The 20,019-nt window shown below is 41.1% G+C and overlaps 2 protein-coding genes across 6 annotated transcripts; one reads left to right on the top strand and one right to left on the bottom strand.

The window, feature by feature from the left end:
- Window positions 1-92: 92 nt before the first annotated feature.
- On the bottom strand, window positions 93-10,862 carry COA8 (cytochrome c oxidase assembly factor 8). Of its 2 annotated transcripts, none has more exons than XM_075065706.1 (5): window positions 10,711-10,862; window positions 5,074-5,271; window positions 3,770-3,833; window positions 3,301-3,391; window positions 93-1,910 (listed from the first exon to the last, which is right to left on the bottom strand). In XM_075065706.1, exons 1-5 carry the CDS (start codon window positions 10,852-10,854, stop codon window positions 1,805-1,807), a joined length of 603 nt encoding a protein of 200 aa, XP_074921807.1. In that variant the 5' UTR covers window positions 10,855-10,862; the 3' UTR covers window positions 93-1,804. The 2 variants fall into 2 exon arrangements, with proteins under 2 accessions (XP_074921807.1, XP_032627472.1); XM_032771581.2 differs by lacking the exon at window positions 10,711-10,862 and adding an exon at window positions 8,457-8,776.
- A 52-nt stretch (window positions 10,863-10,914) lies between these two features.
- BAG5 (BAG cochaperone 5) lies at window positions 10,915-19,280 on the top strand. 4 transcript variants are annotated; one of them, XM_032771576.2, is made up of 2 exons: window positions 10,915-11,131; window positions 14,701-19,280. In XM_032771576.2, the coding sequence occupies exon 2, from the start codon at window positions 14,729-14,731 to the stop codon at window positions 16,079-16,081; it is 1,353 nt and encodes a 450-aa protein (XP_032627467.1). In that variant the 5' UTR covers window positions 10,915-11,131; window positions 14,701-14,728; the 3' UTR covers window positions 16,082-19,280. The 4 variants fall into 4 exon arrangements, with proteins under 4 accessions (XP_032627467.1, XP_032627466.1, XP_032627465.1 ...); XM_032771575.2 differs by having other exon boundaries at window positions 10,975-11,253; XM_032771574.2 differs by having other exon boundaries at window positions 11,130-11,207.
- The last annotated feature ends 739 nt before the right edge of the window (window positions 19,281-20,019 follow it).

Here is a 20,019-nt window from a genome sequence, read left to right as displayed (position 1 = left end):
TATATATATATATATATATATATATACACACACACACACACACACACGCCCCGGCAACTATGAGTTCATGAACAGACTTGGAGTATTACACATAACATGTCTAATGCTTTATTGCAAGATAAAATATTCTGAAAAAGACAAGACATTTCAAACAAAATATTGTAATAAATATACAGCGAAGCCAGTTCCAAGCTTAAACTACTATGTAATATGCAACTTTCATAACCATTATGTCCAAGGAAACATAGCAGCATTACATTGGTATTATAAGACAGAAAGAGCAAAGAGAATGAGCAAAACAGGTCGACATGATAGAAAAAAACAGAATCCAAAGCAGGAGTTCACCTGGGTATTTAGATTTACACACAAAATTCTCTCTTATGGATTTAAGTCAGATCACAATATTACTGATACATGTTGCATCAGGGCTCATAATCACAACTTGAAAATTAACAGATCATTTAGCCAACAGACCATTCACCCCATAAGTCATTATGACATAAATAGACCATATTATGGGGCCATTAGTGGGTCAATGCAGGAACCACACATGGGGTTTATGTGAAAAATCTTTACAGAAAGATAAAGAAAAGCTGCATGTTTAATAATTTACTTGCATGGGCTGTGACCTTCCAAATTCATGGATGCCCTGAGTACTGAAGATTATTCTGTGGATCTCAAAACATCTCTAGAGGGCTGAGACATTAAGCCTTGGTCTCTACACCTCCTTTGAGGAAGTATGACAGCATGAAAACAAATGCTAGCAGATGATGCTCCACAGAGACGTCCTTTGGCCATTCCCCCTCATTCCCCAGATGCATCCCCTAAACCTGCAGAACTCCAAATGTGCTGTTTTTACAAAGTAACTTTTGCAGGGCTGGAGGGTGTGTATACATATGTGCATGATGAGGAAATATTGTGTTAGTGCCCATTCCCACCTAGAGTTCTGAGCTCTGTATATTTGGATCTGATTATTTTAATAGAGATATGGGCCACCTGATGAGGATTGCAACCCTTGCTGATGCCAAGCAATTGGTCAAGTATGCCATGTGATCAAGCTCCAAACGACTACAATGTTTACATTTTATTTACTTTAAAACTAAAAAAAATCTTAAATTGATTCATCTGAGCTCTGACAACTGAGACATCACTTAGTAAACAGGTTTGTTTTCACAAGAATAGATCAATTAAGAAGATTCAATTGTTTTGGTCATTTATAAGGGTATTAAATCTACATAATATTTTGTGGGTTACTTTAAAAAAGGGATTCAAATCACTCTAAATAAGAATGTGTTTAAAAATCTAAGTTAAATTTAATCAGTGTATAATCACAAACTGCACTTACCTCTACGATGATTATACCAGGGTGGCAAAATCGTAGCCCATGTAGCCAGCGCAGACCATGGCCACTTCCATCTTTTATATACTGATATGGCCCATGGAGACTACAGGATGTGGAACAAGATGAATCATGGTATGTTGGATCATATAGTCTCTATGGGCTGCACCACCAGATTAATGATGAGGGTGGCTGCAATCTGTTCCATTGTGTGTAAATTATGTGCAGCCCTTAGGCTGTTGGTAAATTGCCAATATAGCTTTTGGTTGGGTATACTTTTTAATGTTCTGGTGTAACATGGTAATGCGAAGTCAAGATCAGCAGCTATTTTCATTCATGTGGCCCAATATACAAAGTAAACAGTGACTTACTGCCACAGCAACGAGAGTCTGAATGTGACCACAGACAGTGTGTCAGTCCAACAGCCTTAACTGTGTTGTTGTATTCTATACGACACGGTGAGCGTTAATTTTCAACTTTCGTCTTTTTCCAGCCAAGCATCCTCCATGCCCTCTCAAAGGCCACTTGTCCCATGAGGAATGTGATAGTAAAATTACGTTTGTACCATTCTCTAGATTCCAGCACCAGAAAAACAATCAGTACAAGAAGAAAAAACAGAGGATGGGGGAGAGAAAGAGGTAAATAATTGCATTAGCTATCCTAGAGGCATTGACACATGACAATTCAATTATGACCTACTTTTTCTTGCCTCGCAGCATTGAGATTCCCCTGTCTAATTAGCGCTAATTTGCCTATGAAAATTTGTAAGTAAGTATATGGTTAAAAAGAAGTCAAACATTGTGTAATCAGTCTATAGAATGCATAGCTGCAGGCACTCAGTTTAATACGCTACTAGAGTTAAAAAGGGGTTGAATAGTTTTATGGCCAATTATACCAATTACATTTAAACTTATGCAAGCTAAGATAAGGGTTATCAACCCTCATAGTTCAGAGGGAAAGTTGATCATCAAGCATTCAGAGAGAATTTTCCAGTGCTGTACTATTAGCCAGGTGTATGTGTATATGCATGCATTTGGATGTGCAGAGCTGATCACTGCCAAAGGCAGAAAAAAGTCAGTCTTGAAAGGTCAAATTATCTGATCCATTATGACAAATGCTAGGTTTATAAGTCAATATATATATTTTATTCAGCTAGTATTCTGCCTTGCAAAGTTCATATTCTTGAAAATGATCTCTATTCTTTTACTCCCTCCTTTTTGGGGGGGGTGGAGGCATGCCTTTAAGAAATAATTCAGGATCTAGGTAAACCAGTCTGCACCTTTTGATAACTGATTTCAAATCCTTAGATTGGGTTCAAATACAGCAAAGAAAAACCCATATAACTTCAAGTACCTCACCCTACAAAACAAAACTAATCGATTTCAGTTTGGTAAGCTTATAGGTAAAAATGGTGAAAAATAAAAAACAAGTACAAATGCTAAATATTATTTAGTTTACATGGAAAAATTTTCTACTGAATGCAAAACCAATCACACATTGTCACTGCTTAATTCAATGTTTAAAAGGGACACAGTCAACTAGAAGTCTACTCAATTTTTCAAAAGTTAAGTGGTTTTACAATCACATTTCCAATTGTAATTTTTTCTCCTGTAGCTGTTGAAAGACACGTACAATAAAAAGGGACACTAACTGACTGAAGGCTGATTCAGCTCCCATCTAAGTCCATGGGGAGACTGATTAATTTCCTGGGGAGCTGGATCTAACTATAAATAGTGGACATTCTCAAAGTGACTATACATGAAGTTCTGTCACATGCAAAACAAACAAATTTAAGGGAAAAAAATTATTTTCCCCTAATCTCTTTCAGCAAACAACCTTAGGTACTACTTCTAACAACAGCAGGCAAAAAGTTTCAGACAAAAAGAGCCATCTAAGTTGATGGTGTCCCTTTAACTTAGATGAATTATGTGCATTACCCAACAGGAAGAGCACACACCTACCTGTTATAACACATGTGCTTTTTAAAATTTTTACTTAAAAAGTCCTTGTAAAAATCTGCCATTTCTTCTGCACTCAACGTTACCTTTTGACCTGAAAATAAATTTCAACATAAATACATCAAGGTTGTTCTTGTGATTAATACACTGAACTGAGGACTCAGGAAATGTTGCTCTGCGACAGAATGTGTGTGAGACCCACAGGCACCATTGTGCAAAGAACTACTGTAGAGATGAGTCATCTACCACACACCGGCACAGCCTTTCAAACCCTGACCAACCCGGCCTTGTTGGGTCACAGAACTGCATTGGCAGTACTGCCAAGCGATGCTCTGTAACCATGGAGGCAGAGGCAGGATTTGCTCTTAATTTTCTTTAGGAGAGTTTAAACTATCTGGTGAAAAGTTAAAATTAACCAGAACTCTCCCTTTCAGAAAGCATTTTACATTTTAAAAACAATGATCTCACTAACCTGTTTCATCTTTCATTTCCAGACCTTTAGCCTTCAGTCTTGAGTAAATGAATTCTTCTTTTCCCTAAAACCCATTTAACATTATAACTAAATGTATTTAATTCTAGAAGTCAGCTATCTTACTGATCAATAGTTTCAATAATCTGAGCAATATTTATACACCAGATAATGACTACAGTGTTTTCTACTTAAACCAATAATCAGTTAACTGGATGCTCTTCAGGAAACAATCACTTAGACCCAATCCTATAAACTCTTAAGAATGTGCATAATTTTATTCATGCAAACAGTCCTACTGAAGTAAATTGCACTATTCATGAGTAAAGGTACGTATATGCTTATTGTTTTCAGGATCAAGACCTTACATTGTAAGTTTTAAATAAGGCAACATAGCAGCTCTTAAGGTCTTCCTGTCTTATGCCCATTATAGTGAAATTCACAGAAAGATCTTAAGCCTTTTAAAATAAATTCATAGTTACTTAATAGAATTTAAAAAATTGGTTGCTTTTTTTTTTTTAGTTAAATTTTTCTTTCTATCTTAAAAACAAAAAAACAGAAATAGTTTACATCACAGCTTGAGGTGGATAGAAGAGTTGGTCCTCACCAAACCTAGAATTCAACATATTCTTCCCATGTAAGAAAAAAAATTGAGAGGGACCAGGAGTGAAATGCACCGCTTGTAGCCATTATTTAAAAACACATCAACAGGACAGTAAAGTTGGTGAGGGGAGATATGTCCCTCATTTTCCCCTCAGTGATTGCATCTATGCCATTGGAGTTAGAACAGTAGCTCAGTTTTCAGTAACCAGCTTTAATCTCACATTCCAGATCCTCCAGAAAAGAGGACTGTCACAACTGTATATTTCTAATGTAAAAAACAAGCAGCAAAAAGTTTGGAGAATCTCTTTATACATCCTCAAGGAACAGTAAAAGTACACACACTTTTTAGCTTTGCAGCTCATCTTTATATGCACTCCTCAGTATTGATAAGCCTATTTAATGGCAAAAAACCCTCTACTATTAATCAACTATAAAATCAATTTAAAACAAGAGATAAATAATTGCAAAACCACACCATTTAGTAATAGTTGATAAAGATAAAATAATTAGTTGTAGTGCTCTCAACTATTCTGAACAGCTATATTATGTACAATTATCATGGTTCAATGTCACTATACAATGCAATTTGTGAAAAAATTTTTATCTAGCCAACAGAATCATGTTTTCTATCAGCTGCTAATGCCACAAATTCTTAAGGAAACTCAGCACCACCAAGTGGCTTAGTACCTCATCTACATGCTCACCTTTCTGAATGACACATTCTGGCTTGCCCAGAATTGTTGGTTCCAAACTTGAGTTTCCTGTCTAAATTCCCTAAGTCTTCGTCCCAGTGGTGATTCATTTTTAGGAATATGAAATACTATTGGTCGGAGGTTTGACTGTCTGTCAGGAGGACCAATCCAATCATTGCAAGAATGTGCTGGAGGGCAGAAGTTTGAAGCCTTAAAAAAAAAAACATTTAAAAATTTTTTTGCATAGTGTTTCTTAGAAAAGTATAATAAAATGTCTCACACAGCTGACTCTAATCTTAAAATACAATAATGAAAACAAAAGTTTTGAGAGTTCAGGTTAGCTTGATTTAAGTTTACATCAGTGTCATAAACAGATAGTTAAGGGTTAATGCTTCTTTTACCTGTAAAGGGATAAGACGCTCAGTAAACCTGGCTGACACCTGACCAGAGGACCAATAAGGGGACAAGATACTTTCAAATCTTGATGGGGCGGAAGTCTTTTGTTTGTGCTCTTTGTTTTGGGGGTTGTTCGCTCTTGGAACTAAGAGGTACCAGACGTCAATCTAGGCTCTCCAAATCTTTCTGAATCAGTCTCTCATGTTTCAAACTTGTAAGTAACAGCCAGGCAAGGCGTGTTAGCCTTATTTTTGTTTTTCTACTTGTAAATGTTCCTTTGCTGAGAGGATTTACCTCTGTTTGCTGTAACTTTGGAACCTAAGCTAGAGGGGGTTCGATGGGCTATAGAATCTGACTTCACCACACTGTAAAGTTTATGTCCATCCTGATTACAGATGATTGATTTACCTTCTTTCTTTAAATTAAAAGCTTTCTTTTTGAGAACCTGATTGATTTTTCCTTGTTTTAAGATCCAAGGGGACTGGATCTCGACTCACCAGGAATTGGTGGTGGAAGGGGGGGGTGGTGGTTAAATTCTCCTTGTGTTAAGATCCAAGGGGTTGGATTGGTGTTCACCAGGAACTTGGTGAAAAAGCCTCTCAAGGCTGTCCAGGGAGGGGAAGGTTTTTGGGGGACAAAAGTGTTCCAGACACTGAAATTTCTGGATGGTGGCAGTGTTACCAAATCTATGCTAGTAATTAAGCCTAGAAGTGTCCATGCAGGTCCCCAAATCTGTACCCTAAAGTTCAGAGTGGGGGAGGGACCTTGACAATCAGTAATTCACTTTTATGATATGTTTATCAAACTGTCAGAGAGGCACAAGTGACTTTGGGATACAGACACAGACTAAAGAAATCCTTAGATCACACTTTCACTTCTTCATGTCATGGACATTCTGTCTTGTTAATATATTTGATGGTAGCATAGGAGACTGTTAGGTACAGGATGAGCCTCGTATATATTTTCATTTGCAGTTTTCCTTGCAGTTTATTCTTTGCTTGTGTATGCCTGTAAGAGTGCAAAAGGAGGTACTAACCAGTAGTTTGTTGAGGGAGGAGTAGGGAGAACTCTGGACTACTAACATACTCTGTTAATGACACTTTTTGATTTTGGACCAGAGTTTCCCAATCTACAAAATCAGAGGGATATTTATTTGTCAGAGAAACATTCTGAAGTATATAAAGCACTCTCTGATGAAAGGCAAGGCACTATAGAAATATAAATTATTGTATGCTACCGGCATTTTTAAAGTTAAGCTTTAAACAGGACAAAGTTACTAAACCACAACATCCTTATTTCTCCATTTATAATTAATCTTAGTTGTATCTTGTAGGCAGGTAAAGTAGTGCCTGTATGTGGTTCACACCACATGAGTACCCTCACTGACCGCAGTGGGACTATGCACAGAGCATAAAGTTAAGTGCGTGTATAAATATTTACAAGATTGGGTCCCTAATCTGATGTTCTTTATTCAGAGAGCTGAGTGAACAGGTAACACCTGCACTGTGCTTAGAAAAAAATTTCTAAACGCAGGTCTTGTGGAATCAACATTTAGAACAGGAATCGACAACCTCTGGCACGTGGCCTGTCAGCGAAAGCCACTGGCGGGCCGGGACAATTTGTTTACCTGCAGCGTCCACAGGTTCAGCTGTTCACAGCTCCCACTGGCCATGGTTCGCCATCCCATGCCAATGGGGGCTGCAGGAAGTGGCAGCCAGCACATCCTTCGGCCCACGCCGCTTCCTGCAGCCCCCATTGGCCTGGGATGGCGAACCACAGCCAGTGGGAGCTGCGATCGGCCGAACCTGCGGACGCTGCAGGTAAACAAATTGTCCCGGTCCGCCAGCGGTTTTCGCTGACAGGCAGTGTATCAAAGGTTGCCAATCCCTGATTTAGAACTTGGCTAATTTTGCTATATTGAGGAAATTCAGATTGTATAAAGATTCTCAAACTCTAGCCTCTACTTGTATGACAATGTAGTAATTAGTCTAGAATTGGACTACAATATAAATAGGCTTGGAAGGATTAGATATTTATTGGTAAATGTCAGTAAAATTGCTTTCACTATATATGCACAGCCCAGTTAAAAAAATTTCCATCAATAATTGAAATTTATAGATAAGTAAAGTAAGAAAAATGTTGCTTGAACATATTACAGTTTGATTTAACAACATTTACTTTATCTATTTTCACAGACTCACAGAAACATAGGGCAGGAAGGGATCTTGAAGTCTTCTATTCCAGCCCCTTGCACTGAGGCAGGACTAACCATTATCTAAACCAGCAGTTCTCAAACCGTGGGTCAGGACCCCATTTTAATGGGGTCGTTGGGACTGGCTTAGGCTTGCTGGGGCCCAGAGCCGAAGCCTGAGCCCCACCCTCCCAGGCCAAAGCCCAAGCCCAGGGGCTTCCGCTCTGAGCAGAAGGGCTCAAGTTATAGGCCTTCTGCCTGGGGCTGAAGCCCTTGGGCTTCATCTTTGGCCTCCCTTGGCCAGACCAGTGGGGCTCGGCCATTGAACCGCTGGCTGCGGGGTTCGGCAGCAAAGTTTTGACTATTATTATGCCTGAAGGTTCCAGGGCAGCTGAGGAGGCACATACTGCTACCTCAGCTGCCCCGGAGACTGCATGTAACATATCAAAAGTGTCTTCTACAGCAGTGGTTTTCAAACTTTTTTTCCTGGCGACCCAGTTGAAGAAAATTGTTGATCCCATGACAACTGAACTGGGGATGAGGGGTTTAGGGCGTGTGAGGGGGCTTGGGCAGAGGGTTGGAGAGCAGGGGTGAGGGCTGCAGGATGGGGCCAGGAATGAGGGGTTCAGTGTGTGGAAGGGGGCTCTGGGCTGGGGTGGGGGGTTAGAGTTCAGGACGGGGTCAGGGCTCTGGGCTGGTGGTGCAGGCTCTGGGGTGGGGGCCGAGGAGTTGGGGTGCAGGAAGGGGCTCCAGGTTGGGGGGCGGCTCAGGGCTGGGGCAGGAACGTGGGCATGGGGCACGGGCTTACCTCTGGCGGCTCCTGGTCAGCAGTGCAACTGTGGTGCAGCGGCAGGCTTCCCGTGGACCATCCTGCACTCTGGAAGCAGCCAGCAGGTCCAGCTCCTAGATGGAGGCGTGCAAGCAGCTCCATGCAGCTCTTGCCTGCAGGCACTCCCCCACCCCAGTTCCCATTGGCCGGTGGGGGCAGCACGCGGAGGCCCATGGCCCCCTTGCCTACAAACTGGATCTGCTGCTGGCCACTTTCAGGATGCAGCACAATGTCAGAAGAGGTAGGGACTGTCACAGTTCCTGGGTGCTGAGCCAGTGCCGTGCATTCTGGGTCGCAACCCGAACTTTGAAAACCACTGTTCTACAGACACTTTTCCCCTGGCCGTGTCGAGTCTGGGAAGGGGAGGTGTGACTGTGGCCAGTCCCGGGCTCTTCTCGGCGAGGGGGGGGGGGGGAGACTCAGCTCAGGGCTCCTCCGGGCAGTGGGAGGCTCAGCTCGGGGCTTTGGCTGGTCCGGGGCTCCTCCAGGCAGGTGAGGGGGCTTGTGGCTCTGGCCGTGAGGGGAGAGCACAGGGGTCTCGGGGCTCCAGCCAGCCACCCATGGGGTTTGGCTTTGACCCTGCCACCCCACCTGGGACTGCAGAGCTTGGGTGGGTTTAGGCTTCAGTGCCCCCTCCTGAGGTTCTGTCGTAATTTTTGTTGTCAGAAGAGGGTCGCAGTGTAATGAAGTTTGAGAACCCCGATCTATACCATCCCTGTGTTTGTCTAACGTTCTCAAAAACCAATGACAACAAGCATTCTACAACCTCAGCTGGAAGCCTATTCCAGTATTTAACTAATCTCACAGTTAGAAGGTTTATCAAACAACTCTCCCTTGCTACAGATTAAACAGATTGCTTCTTGGCCTACCTTCAGTGGACATGGAGAACAACTGATCACCACCCTTTTTATAACAGCCCTTAACATAATTTGAAGACTTATTTTGACATTTGATGTTGACAATTTGTGTTTTAATGGTAACAAAGGTTTAATTTTTTGAATCTCAGCATCTACTGTCATTACATAACTGTTGTCAGACTGCCCCCCAGTTAATGTCCTGCAACTCTGAAAATTTAAATAAAGAGAAAAAATGTTTAAAAATAACCATTAGTCATCAAAATTATATTAAAAAATTGAATTCTGACCAGCCTAAATATAAAACAGGTATGTGTATTAGTTTTCTCAAGACCTGCTGGATTTTTTTTTTAACCCCAAACAACACTTCATTAATAACACTTGAAATTTAGGTAGCTCTTATGAAAAAAATCTCCAAATATTAATCTTCACAACAGCCCAAGAGGCAGGTAAATATTATCCCTGGAGAAAACAAGGCACAGAAGAGCAACATAGTTTGCCAAGGCCATACAACAAATCAATCAGTAGCAGCAGAGGGTCTGATTCCAAATCACTTACTGGTTGGGTTCCTGGCAGACCTTACTGTTTCCTAAGCAACACGCTCATTTATTTGCTAATCAAGAACCACATACAATTAAAAAGCAGCTAATGAGATTTTTTTAGACTTGCCCTGACCCTTGGAAAACGTTTCGTTTCTTGAGAAGTGCTGTCCAAATACTATTGACGGTTTTACAAAACTTCTTCAAATGATTAAACAGGAAATGCAAGTAAAATCCTGTCATGAGAAGCCCTGGGAATATGGGGAAGCATGATAATCCAGGGAAAATATCACCCCAGAATCCACACCCCCATTCCCTCACCAGAGCCAGGAAAAACAGGAGTACTTGTGGCACCCTAGAGACTAACAAATTTATTTCAGCATAAGTACTCCTGAGTCCTGTTCTTTTTGCAGATACAGACTAACAGGGCTGCTACTCTAGAGCCAGGAAGAGAACCCAGGAGTCCCGGCTCCCAGCCTCTAGCTGGGAGAGTCTAGCTGATTCCCTACTGCCCCCCGGGGAACAAAGCGCACCAGTCCTGACACCCAGTGCCCAGCTGCACCCAGCAGGGCCCCAAATCTTGTACCAAAAATCATGGGGGGGAGGGAGAATGAGGCTCCATGCAGGTCCAGCGGTCCACCCGCATGGAGCTTGAGGCACCGGGAGAGGGCTAGAGAGTTCCGGCTCTCGGCTCAGCCTACTGAACCGACCCCTCTTCCCTCAGCAATACAACCCGGCGGGGTGGGCTCTCCCTCCCTCAAAACACTGGGCCAGACCCGGGCGGGCCAAGCTCCCAGCGGAGACTTTCCCCGTCACCCTGCGCCCCCTCTGCCTGTTTACCCGGCTCTCCGGCTCGCACCCCCTCTCAGCGGCCAGGAGCCCCGCGCCAACACCGGCTCGGGAGAAGCAGCGGCACGTTCCAGAGCACACGCGCCTCACGCGCAGGCCCGCTCTAACCGCTGCTGCTGCCGCCGCCACTGCCATTGCGCCTCACCCTCCCCTCCCGCGGCAGCTTTACGGCCATGTCGCAAACAGAAGGCCGCCCAAAACTTCTCCCTCAGGTGCGGCAGGCGGGGCAGCTCCGGCCTCTGGGCGGCAGTAACTGCGGATAGAGCGTCTCGATCGGTCTCTCGGCTGCGCAGCTCAGGCTGCCCTTCGCTTCCTTCCCCGTGAGCCCCCCGCCGAGTGGGACGGGGACGGGGGCCCTCGGGTTAGCCACCGTTTGGCCTGCGGGCGGCCGATAGCCGCCGGCGGCCCAGAGGTGAGAGGCTGGCGGGGAGGGGGGACTCTGACCGGCCCATGTTCTGTGTGCGGGAGAACAGCGTCTGCTGAGCCGGGTGAGGGGGCGGACGTCGCGGGGAAGAGCAGGCAGCCCCGCCTGAGGTAGGGGGAGGGGTCGGGCTGCCGGGGCGTGGGGAAGAAGGGGGGTTGGTAGGGAAGGGGTCTGGGCTGCCGGGGTCACTGAGGAGAGGGAGAGACGGGGGCTCTAAGCCACCTGTGGCCCCGGGGCCGGGCTTTCGCTCGCTGCCGCCCCCGCTAAGGGGGAGCCGGCTCTAGGCCCCGGCACTCGCTGTCCGTTCCCCGGGGACGCTCCCATTGTGAGGTCACCACCTGCCGGCGGCGGGGTGGCCTAGCGGATCCCGGCCCCTCCTGCAGGGATGTAGCGAGTCCGGGCTCTGGGGGGGATCGGGGCATGCTGCAGGGGACTGTCTTCCCCCAAGGCTGCTGGCTGGGGTAGGCGCCATGTGGTCATCCCAGTCTGTGGGGACTAGGGGCCATCTCACACTTCTCCTCCCATTTTATGCAGGGGCCGTGGTGCTGGGGATGGTTATGGATGCTGCTTGAGGACAGGTGGTGCTGGAAGGGCGGGGGAGGGCACCTCGAGTGAGGAAAGGTGAAGAGTGAAAGTGATTAGTGAAGGGCTGCCGGGAGGTGTGGAGGGTGCAGGATACTGAGTGAGGCAGGAGAGGGGAGCCAGGGCTAGACTGGCACAGGGGAAGGGCGTTGGATGAGGTGGATGCAGATGAAGGGCTCTGGGTGTGTAGAAACAGGTGTAGATTGTCAGGGGTAGATGGGTGCACGTTAAGGGCACTGAATGGTGGAGGAGGCTGTGAGGGTTGATGGGGATAGATAGATATGGGTAAAAGGTTGACAGTTGTTCGTCTCAGTGTTGGGTTGTTTATAATCCCTATTCTGAATAATGCAAGTGAGTGGGAAGGGTATATTTATTTACCAGGTAGGGGTGTATGTATGTATGTATATTGTACTAAAAAACTAAGGATTGAAAATTGCCTCATTAATTTTCTTCATTACTGAAGTAACCAATTTGTTCTGCATTGCTTGTCATCGTTATAAGTGAGAGAGTGGACAAAGACTTCTAGCAGCGTAAATTCAAAAGTGCATATTAGGGCTGGTGATTAATCACATTTAACTCATGCGATTAACTCAAAAATTAATCACCGTTTTAGTCGCACTGTTAAACAATAGCATACCAATTGAAAATTATTAAATATTTTTGGATGTTTTCTACATTTTCAAATTTACTGATTTCATTTATAACACAGAATACAAAGTGTGCACTGCTTACTTTATATTATTTTTAATTACAAATATTTGCACTGTTAAAATGATAAAAGAAATCGCATTTTTCAATTCACCTCATACAAGTACTCTAGTGCAATTTCTTTATTGTGAATGTGCAACTTACAAATGTAGATTTATTTTTTTTGTTACATAACTGCATGGGGTGAAAGTAACTTAAAGGGCTTATCAGTGGTGGACAGGGTCCTAGGCAAGGTTGGGGGGAATGGCTCTGGACCCCCAGAAGGGGAGGGGCCTCAGGCAGAAGGGGCAGGGATGGGGCCAGATTCCTCCAGCCAGTGCTGCCTGGCCCACACCGTCCAGGGTTCCAGCAGCGATTTAAAAGGGCCCGGGGCTCTGGCCACTGGTTCTGGCCGCTGGCTGCTGTGAGCCCCAGGCCCTTTTAAATCACCAGACCCCAGTGGCCCCCTATCAGTGGCGCTGCCGGTACAGTGCTTAAAGCGCTCCCTGGCAGTGCTTTAATGTCGGCTGTGTGGCAGCCTGTATTGACACCCACTCTTTTACTGGTACGCTGTACCGGCCTGTACCGGCTTACTTTCACCTCTGAACTGCACTCAAAAACAAAACAATTCAAAACTTTAGAGTCTACAAGTTCCCTCAGTCCTACTTTCATTCAGCCAACTACTAAGACAAACAAGTTTGTTTACATTTACGGAAGATAATGCTGCCCACTTCTTATTTACAATGTCATCAGAAAGTGAGACTAGGCATTCGCATGGGACTTTTGTAGCTGGCATTGCAAGGTATTTACATGCCAGATATGCTAAACATTTGGATGCCCCTTCATGCTTTGGCCACCATTCCAGAGGACATGCTTCCACGCTGATGTCGCTTGTTAAAAAAGAATGCCTTGATTAAATTTCAGAGGGGTAGCCGTGTTAGTCTGGATCTGTAAAAGCAGCAAAGAGTCCTGTGGCACCTGATAGACTAACAGATGTATTGGAGCATGAGCTTTCGTGGGTGAATACACACTTCGTCAGATGCACGTACTCCTTGGGAGAGAATTGTATGTCTCCGGCTCTATTTTACCTGCATTCTGCAATATGTTTCATGTTATAGTAGTCTCAGATGATGACTCAGCACATGTGTTCATTTTAAGAACACTTTTACTGCAGATTTGGCAAAACGCAAAGAAGGTACCAATGTGAGATTTCTAAAGATAGCTACAGCACTTGACCCAAGATTTAAGAATCTGAAGTGCCTTTCAAAATCTGAAAGGGATGAGATGTGGAGCATGCTTTCAGAAGTCTTAAACGAGCAACACTCTGATGCAGAAACTACAGAACCCAAACCACCAAAAAAGAAAATCAACCTTCTGCTGGTGGCATCTGATTCAGATGATGAAAATGAACACGTGTCGATCTGCACTGTTTTGGATTGTTATCGAGCAGAGCCCATCATCGGCGTGGACACGTCCTCTGGAATGATGATTGAAGCATGAAGAGAAATATGAATCTTTAGTGCATCTGGCGTGTAAATATCTTGGCACTCCCAGCTACAACAGTGCCATGCGAACACCTGTTCTCACTTTCAGGTGAAACTGAACAAGAAGCGGACAGCATTATCTCCTGCAAATGTAAACAAACTTGTCTCTCTGAGCGATTGGCTGAACAAGAAATAGGACTGAGTGGACTTGTAGGCTCTAACGTTTTATATTTTGTTTTTGAATGCAGGATTTTTTGTACATAATTCTACATTTGTAAGTTCAACTTTCATGAGTAAAGAGATTGCACTACAGTACTTGTATTAGGTGAATTGAAATATATTACTTCTTTTGTTTTTTACAGTGCAAGTATTTGAAATAAAAAATATAAAGTGAGGACTGTACAATTTGTATTCTGTTATAACTGAAATCAGTATATTTGAAACTGTAGAAAACAGAGAAAAATTTAAATGGATTCTATTATTTAACAGCGCAATTAATTTTTTTAATTGCTTAACAGCTCTAATGCATATCATTTAATAGCAAGAAGCTTGCAGACAGCATTAGAGAGATATGCACAAAAGAACAGGGAAATATTGTATGTTTTGAAGTTAAGTGGTTCACTTTTTTTTTTTGTTTAAACTTATACCAGTAAAAGTCTCTGTAGCTTTTTAGCTCAAATTAGTTTATTAAATATTTTAAAGTGACTTGAGGCCTTATAAAAGTTGTTAAAGGTAGCATGAAATGTCAGTCAGTGTCTGATATAATTTTGTCAGTCATAGTTCTTATTCTTGCCTTATTTGTAGTTCATTTGGAACTGGAGGATAAAAGATAATGGATATGGGTAACCAACACCCTTCCATCAAAAGGCTGCAAGAAATACAGAAAGAAGTCAGAGATATTGAACAGCAGGTGGTGGTTTTCAGTGGCCTGTCTACTGACAGGGTTTACAAGAAACTGGAGAGGACTCTGACTAAACAGCTTTTTGAAATAGATTCTGTAGATACTGAAGGAAAAGGGGACATTCAGCAGGCGAGAAAACGAGCAGCCCAGGAAACAGAGAGACTACTCAAGGAATTGGAGCAGAATGCGAACCATCCACACAGACTGGAAATAGAGGCCATATATAAAGAAGCTCAATCATTGGTAGAACGTGAGATCACACCTTTTTATAAAGGTGGCAACTGTATAACTGATGAATTTGAAGAGGGTATTCAGGATATTGTGTTGAGACTCACTCAGGTGAAAACTGGAGGAAAAATCTCGTTACGGAAAGCAAGATATCACACTCTGACAAAAATTTGCGCAGTTCAAGAGATTATAGAAAGCTGTATAAAGCAGCAACCTTCCCTGCCACTCTCCAGTGATGCACATCCTTCAGTCTCAAAAATTAACGCAGTTATGTGTGATGTGAACAAGGCTAGGGGAACTCTTATTGCAGTCTTAATGGGAGTAAATAATAATGAGACTTGCAGGCATTTATCCTGTGTGCTTACAGGTCTGATTGCTGATTTAGATGCTTTGGATGTTTGTGGTCACACAGAAATAAGAAATTACAGAAAGGAAGTGGTGGAAGAGATCAATAAATTACAGCAATATCTGGATTTAGAAGAAGAAGCAGACTCTGCTCATGCTTATGACTTGGCACAAAATCAATCCATTCTAAAAATAGAAGAGGTCCGCAAAAAAATGAAAGAAGTTCATTCTTTACTTTTCAGAGCAGAAAATGCTTCTGATTTGTACTTGGGATGCAAGGCAGAACTGCAAGGTTTAATTGCCCACTTGGATGAAGTGAGTCCGGGAAAGAACCCATGTATCAGAGAAGCCAGGAGAAGAGCAGTAATAGAAGTGCAAACTCTTATAACATATATTGATTTAAAGGAAGCACTTGAAAAAAGACAAGTGTACGGTGAACAAACTGATGTGGAACACCAGTCTCATAAGGCAGTCTGGAGTGTTCTTGGACACTTGTCTCAAATTCAGAGGGAAGTGCTCTCTTTTGATGGAAACAGAACTGATAAGAACTACATGAGACTAGAAGAGCTCCTCACTAAGCAACTTCTGGCACTTGATGCTGTTGATCCACAAGGAGATGAACGATCTAAAGTTGCCAGAAAGCAGGCAGTAAAGCTTGCACAGAATATTCTTTACTATCTAGACATGAAAACAGATGAGTGGGAATACTAGAAAAGCAGTAGCCTCATGATAGATATTGCTTTCTTTTTTGCACTTTATGTAGACTGATAGTTCCCATGAGCTGCACATGATTAAAAGTTGTGTTCTTATATTCGCTCGGGTTATGGAGATGGTGTAAATAGTTGGCTTGACTATATGGCAGCTATCTCACACTTTCACCCATTTGCCCTGGCAATTGTCAGTAAACCATTTTTTCAGTTTTGGTGACCATGTTATGTGGGAGATACTGCTTTGTTGAGGAATTGCATAAGTATCAGAGTCTAATATTTGGTCAAACTGTTTTTTAAAGAAACCTAATGCAAAAGTCAGAGAATGCACATTTCTCAAAGATGCAGGAATTTCCTTAAAATCCAGTACTGGAAAACTATTTAAAGAAGACTGGGAATTAAGATTATTGGCCAAATGCAAGGTTAGATCCATCAACTTTACAGCGGCATGGACATACTTCTAATGTGTTATTCTAATCAAAAAACTAAATACAAAAAAGTGTTGGCTATTCATTTCTGTGTTTGATTTGGTTCCATCCATTTCACCTTACTGTGTTTTTGGTTTTACAATGTAGCTGTGTTTTATAATACATGTTGGAAATTAACATTTACGTACATAATGATTGGTTGTATCCATTTTCTTGTTGTGCTGGACATCTAATAAGATGGCAGCCTGAATTTGAGAGACTCTTTCCTAGAAGATAGCTATGAGACTTGAAAGACAGGAAAACTATAGTGTATATATAGATTAGATAAATGTGAGGTTTGTTTTTTTTCTAACTGCCATTCATAAATCCCTGAAAACTGCACTGGATTATCTTTAGTTGTCATTTAGATGTATTTTAACTCAGTTATTGGATCTAGATTTGATGGGTCTTCTCAGCAATCTGGGAGAATGGAAATCAGTTTAAAATGACTTAAGTCAGTGGGTACTCCTGATTTAACCTTGTAAATATAGTTAGTAACAAAATTGTTCATAATTTGTGTCACATTTCATACTGATCATATGTGATCTCAGACATAAGACTCAGAAAAGGTTTGCTTATGGTGTGATGTCTCTTCTTCAGCTCACAAGCAGTTAGGTTAGTTCTGCAGCTTGTTAAATAAACCTGATCCTATTTCTACATGCATGTTCCTCTTCCTTCATGGATATAGGAATTTAGTAGCCAATATAAGTCATACCAAAAGTGTGCTACTGTAGAAGTATCATACAGAATGCTGCACTAAGTGGAATAATGGGTCAAAAATGTGTTTAAATATAGCTGTTTCCCCATATAGCTCCTTCCATGTTAGATTTATAAATTATTACTTTGTAATGGATTATTTATGTGCAACATTTTAACAAGTGTAAATCATTTCAGATATTTTATATTTTAAATACACTAATTAGAGAAAAAATATTTTTTGTGAGACAAGTGCCTTTTAACAACACCTTAAAGTTATACCACCTTAGATAGATACAGGAACTGTTTGTCTAATGGCAGCGTGATGCATTTATAGTCATCTCTACCAATTGGATTTTTCTATTTACAATTCAGCTATAATATGTATCAAATTAAATAAAGTGATATATTAGGGATCAGCTGTGACTAGATGTTTGAGAGTGGGACTTGGACTCAGGAAATTTGGATTCTGTTCCCAACTCCCCACACAATGACTTGCTTAGTGACCTTGGGAGAGACAGCCAGCGCCTCAGATTAGAAGAAGGGGATAATAATAGTTACTAACCTTTATAAAGTGCTTTGAAATATCTGGATGAAACAAGCTATGTAATTTCAAAGCATGATTATTTTGATTCACTGAATTTTTGTTCTTCTGTTTGTACATTATTTGTCAAAGAATTTTTTTTAATTAACTGTAGTTGATAAATAATAGCCCAATACTGAGGATGTATTCTTCAGATGCTTCTCCCTATTTTTTCAATTCATGCGGGTCCTTACCTGTGCCCATCTCTTCCCTTTTTTCTTTTTTTTTTTTTTTTCAAATTACATCTGCTTATAAATGCAGTTTAACCTATCTACTTCGGCATTTCTTATTCTGTTGGCTAAAACAAATTGATTATTAATGGTGTTAAACATCTGAATTATTTTGCTAATGTTTACAAAGGTCATTTCAGATTTTGCTAAGCACTTAAATTGTAGTCATAACTTCTAATATACATTTGCGACTTTCATGACATAACAGTTGGATAATGCTTATTATATTTAAGTTTAATTACGATGATAATTGTTACTGTCTGGTCTCTTTAATGGTTAGATGTACAGTCATTGTTTAAAAAAATCAAAGCATTCATATTCTTCTGTAGGTCATGTGAAGCTTTCAGCATTTCTAATTTTTTTTCCGTAAAGGTGAATAAGATAGTTTATATTTTTTTTCTATTTAAGATTTGCTTATCTCAGCTTTTGTGACAGATTGATTCTTTAAAAAGGCAAAAGCATCAGGTGGATTGAAAAATGATTAACTCAATAGATTCCAGTTCCAACATATTGTGTGATCTTAGCTTTTTGCATTTTTAACCGTCTTCTGCTCATGAGTTAAATGTGCAGCATTTAAGATTTGTGGAAATCCTTATCTGGAGCAGTATTTGTAAGCAGTTTCTGCATGAATAGTAAACTAAATAAGCTAAACCAAAAAAAAGTATGGTGCATGGATTTTACAGAATCCAGTTTCTGTGCTGAAGAATGTAATTTCTTTGTTTTGTGTACAAGATGACTGGGGAACACACTTGCTTTCTGGTAAGTAACTATCCAGCAAGATGTAAAAGGACCAACTCACAAAAAGCCTACATTTTATTAGTAAGTGGAATGGAAAGGCTTTTGTGTGTGCTGTGCTGTTACATCTTAGCAAAAGAAATGAATGGATATATTTTTTGTCATGTTTTGAGAAAGTTGTAAATCATGATACTTGTTTGCTGATTATATTGATTTATGATTAAATTTGATTTGAAGTATCCCAGTCTTGATTTTGTGGTAACCCATGACCATTTCCCCTCTCCTTCTTTCCAGTTTAGTGGAGGTGTTTTGTTTTGTTTTTTTAAGTATGTTTAATGGAAAAGTTTGTAACTAATGATTGTACGTAAATCTTCTTTAAAATGTGTATATCCAAATTTATCTGTATGCATTATAGTGCATTGGTACAGATTCAAAGTTAAATATTGTTTTATTATATGCTTAATTATTAATAAAATATTTTGCTGCCGTGTACTTGTAGTTGACTTATGTTCTCTCCTATTACCTTTCTTAGATTTTTGAATGTTAATTATCAGAATGTAATTGATTTCCCTGACAGGAAACTCTGAGCTTTTATTAAAGATAGAGGCAAGTATGTGTTCTCATCTTTATTTTCCTAAAAAAAAGCAGTAAAGAAAAAAAAATTTAAAGTTCAAGCTGTGGGATTCATTCATCTCCCTTTTAAATCTTGCTTCTTCAGTCTGCTATATACCCAGACTGCGCACCAAAATAATTAAATCAGTTTTAATTGGCACTTTATATCAGTGCAAACCTGTCCATGGATTCTCTTATTTTTGGTAAGCATAAAATGGTGGTTTTAAAAATAGTATGATGTATTTAAATAATACTAAAATAATCATTGTATATCTTAATGGTATGCTTCCACCCAAAATACTATGTTCAGTTTTAATTATCCTCTCTTAAACACACACCCCCACCCCCAAAACCCAATTTCTAACAGCATAGAAAGACCTCCATAGGAAGAGAAACTGGATAGAGAGGAATGTTAGTTTATGGAGGGCACACGATAGAGAAATACAAATGAGCAGTATAAGGAAGGTAAATCTACTATTTGCCTTTTAAAAAAAACCACAAAAGCAAAGGATCATCCAATTATGTTGAAAGGTAACAAAAATTAATCTTTGAAACTCACTGCTATAAGATATGGCCACTAACAGTATAATTTTAAGATGGTATAGTAATTAATTCTTCA

The sequence above is a fragment of the Chelonoidis abingdonii genome, chromosome 4 (genome assembly GCF_003597395.2).
Source record: "Chelonoidis abingdonii isolate Lonesome George chromosome 4, CheloAbing_2.0, whole genome shotgun sequence".
NCBI classification, from domain to species: domain Eukaryota; kingdom Metazoa; phylum Chordata; order Testudines; family Testudinidae; genus Chelonoidis; species Chelonoidis abingdonii.
Note: the sequence above shows the minus strand (reverse complement) of the source record. Positions and strands in the feature narration are given on the sequence as shown.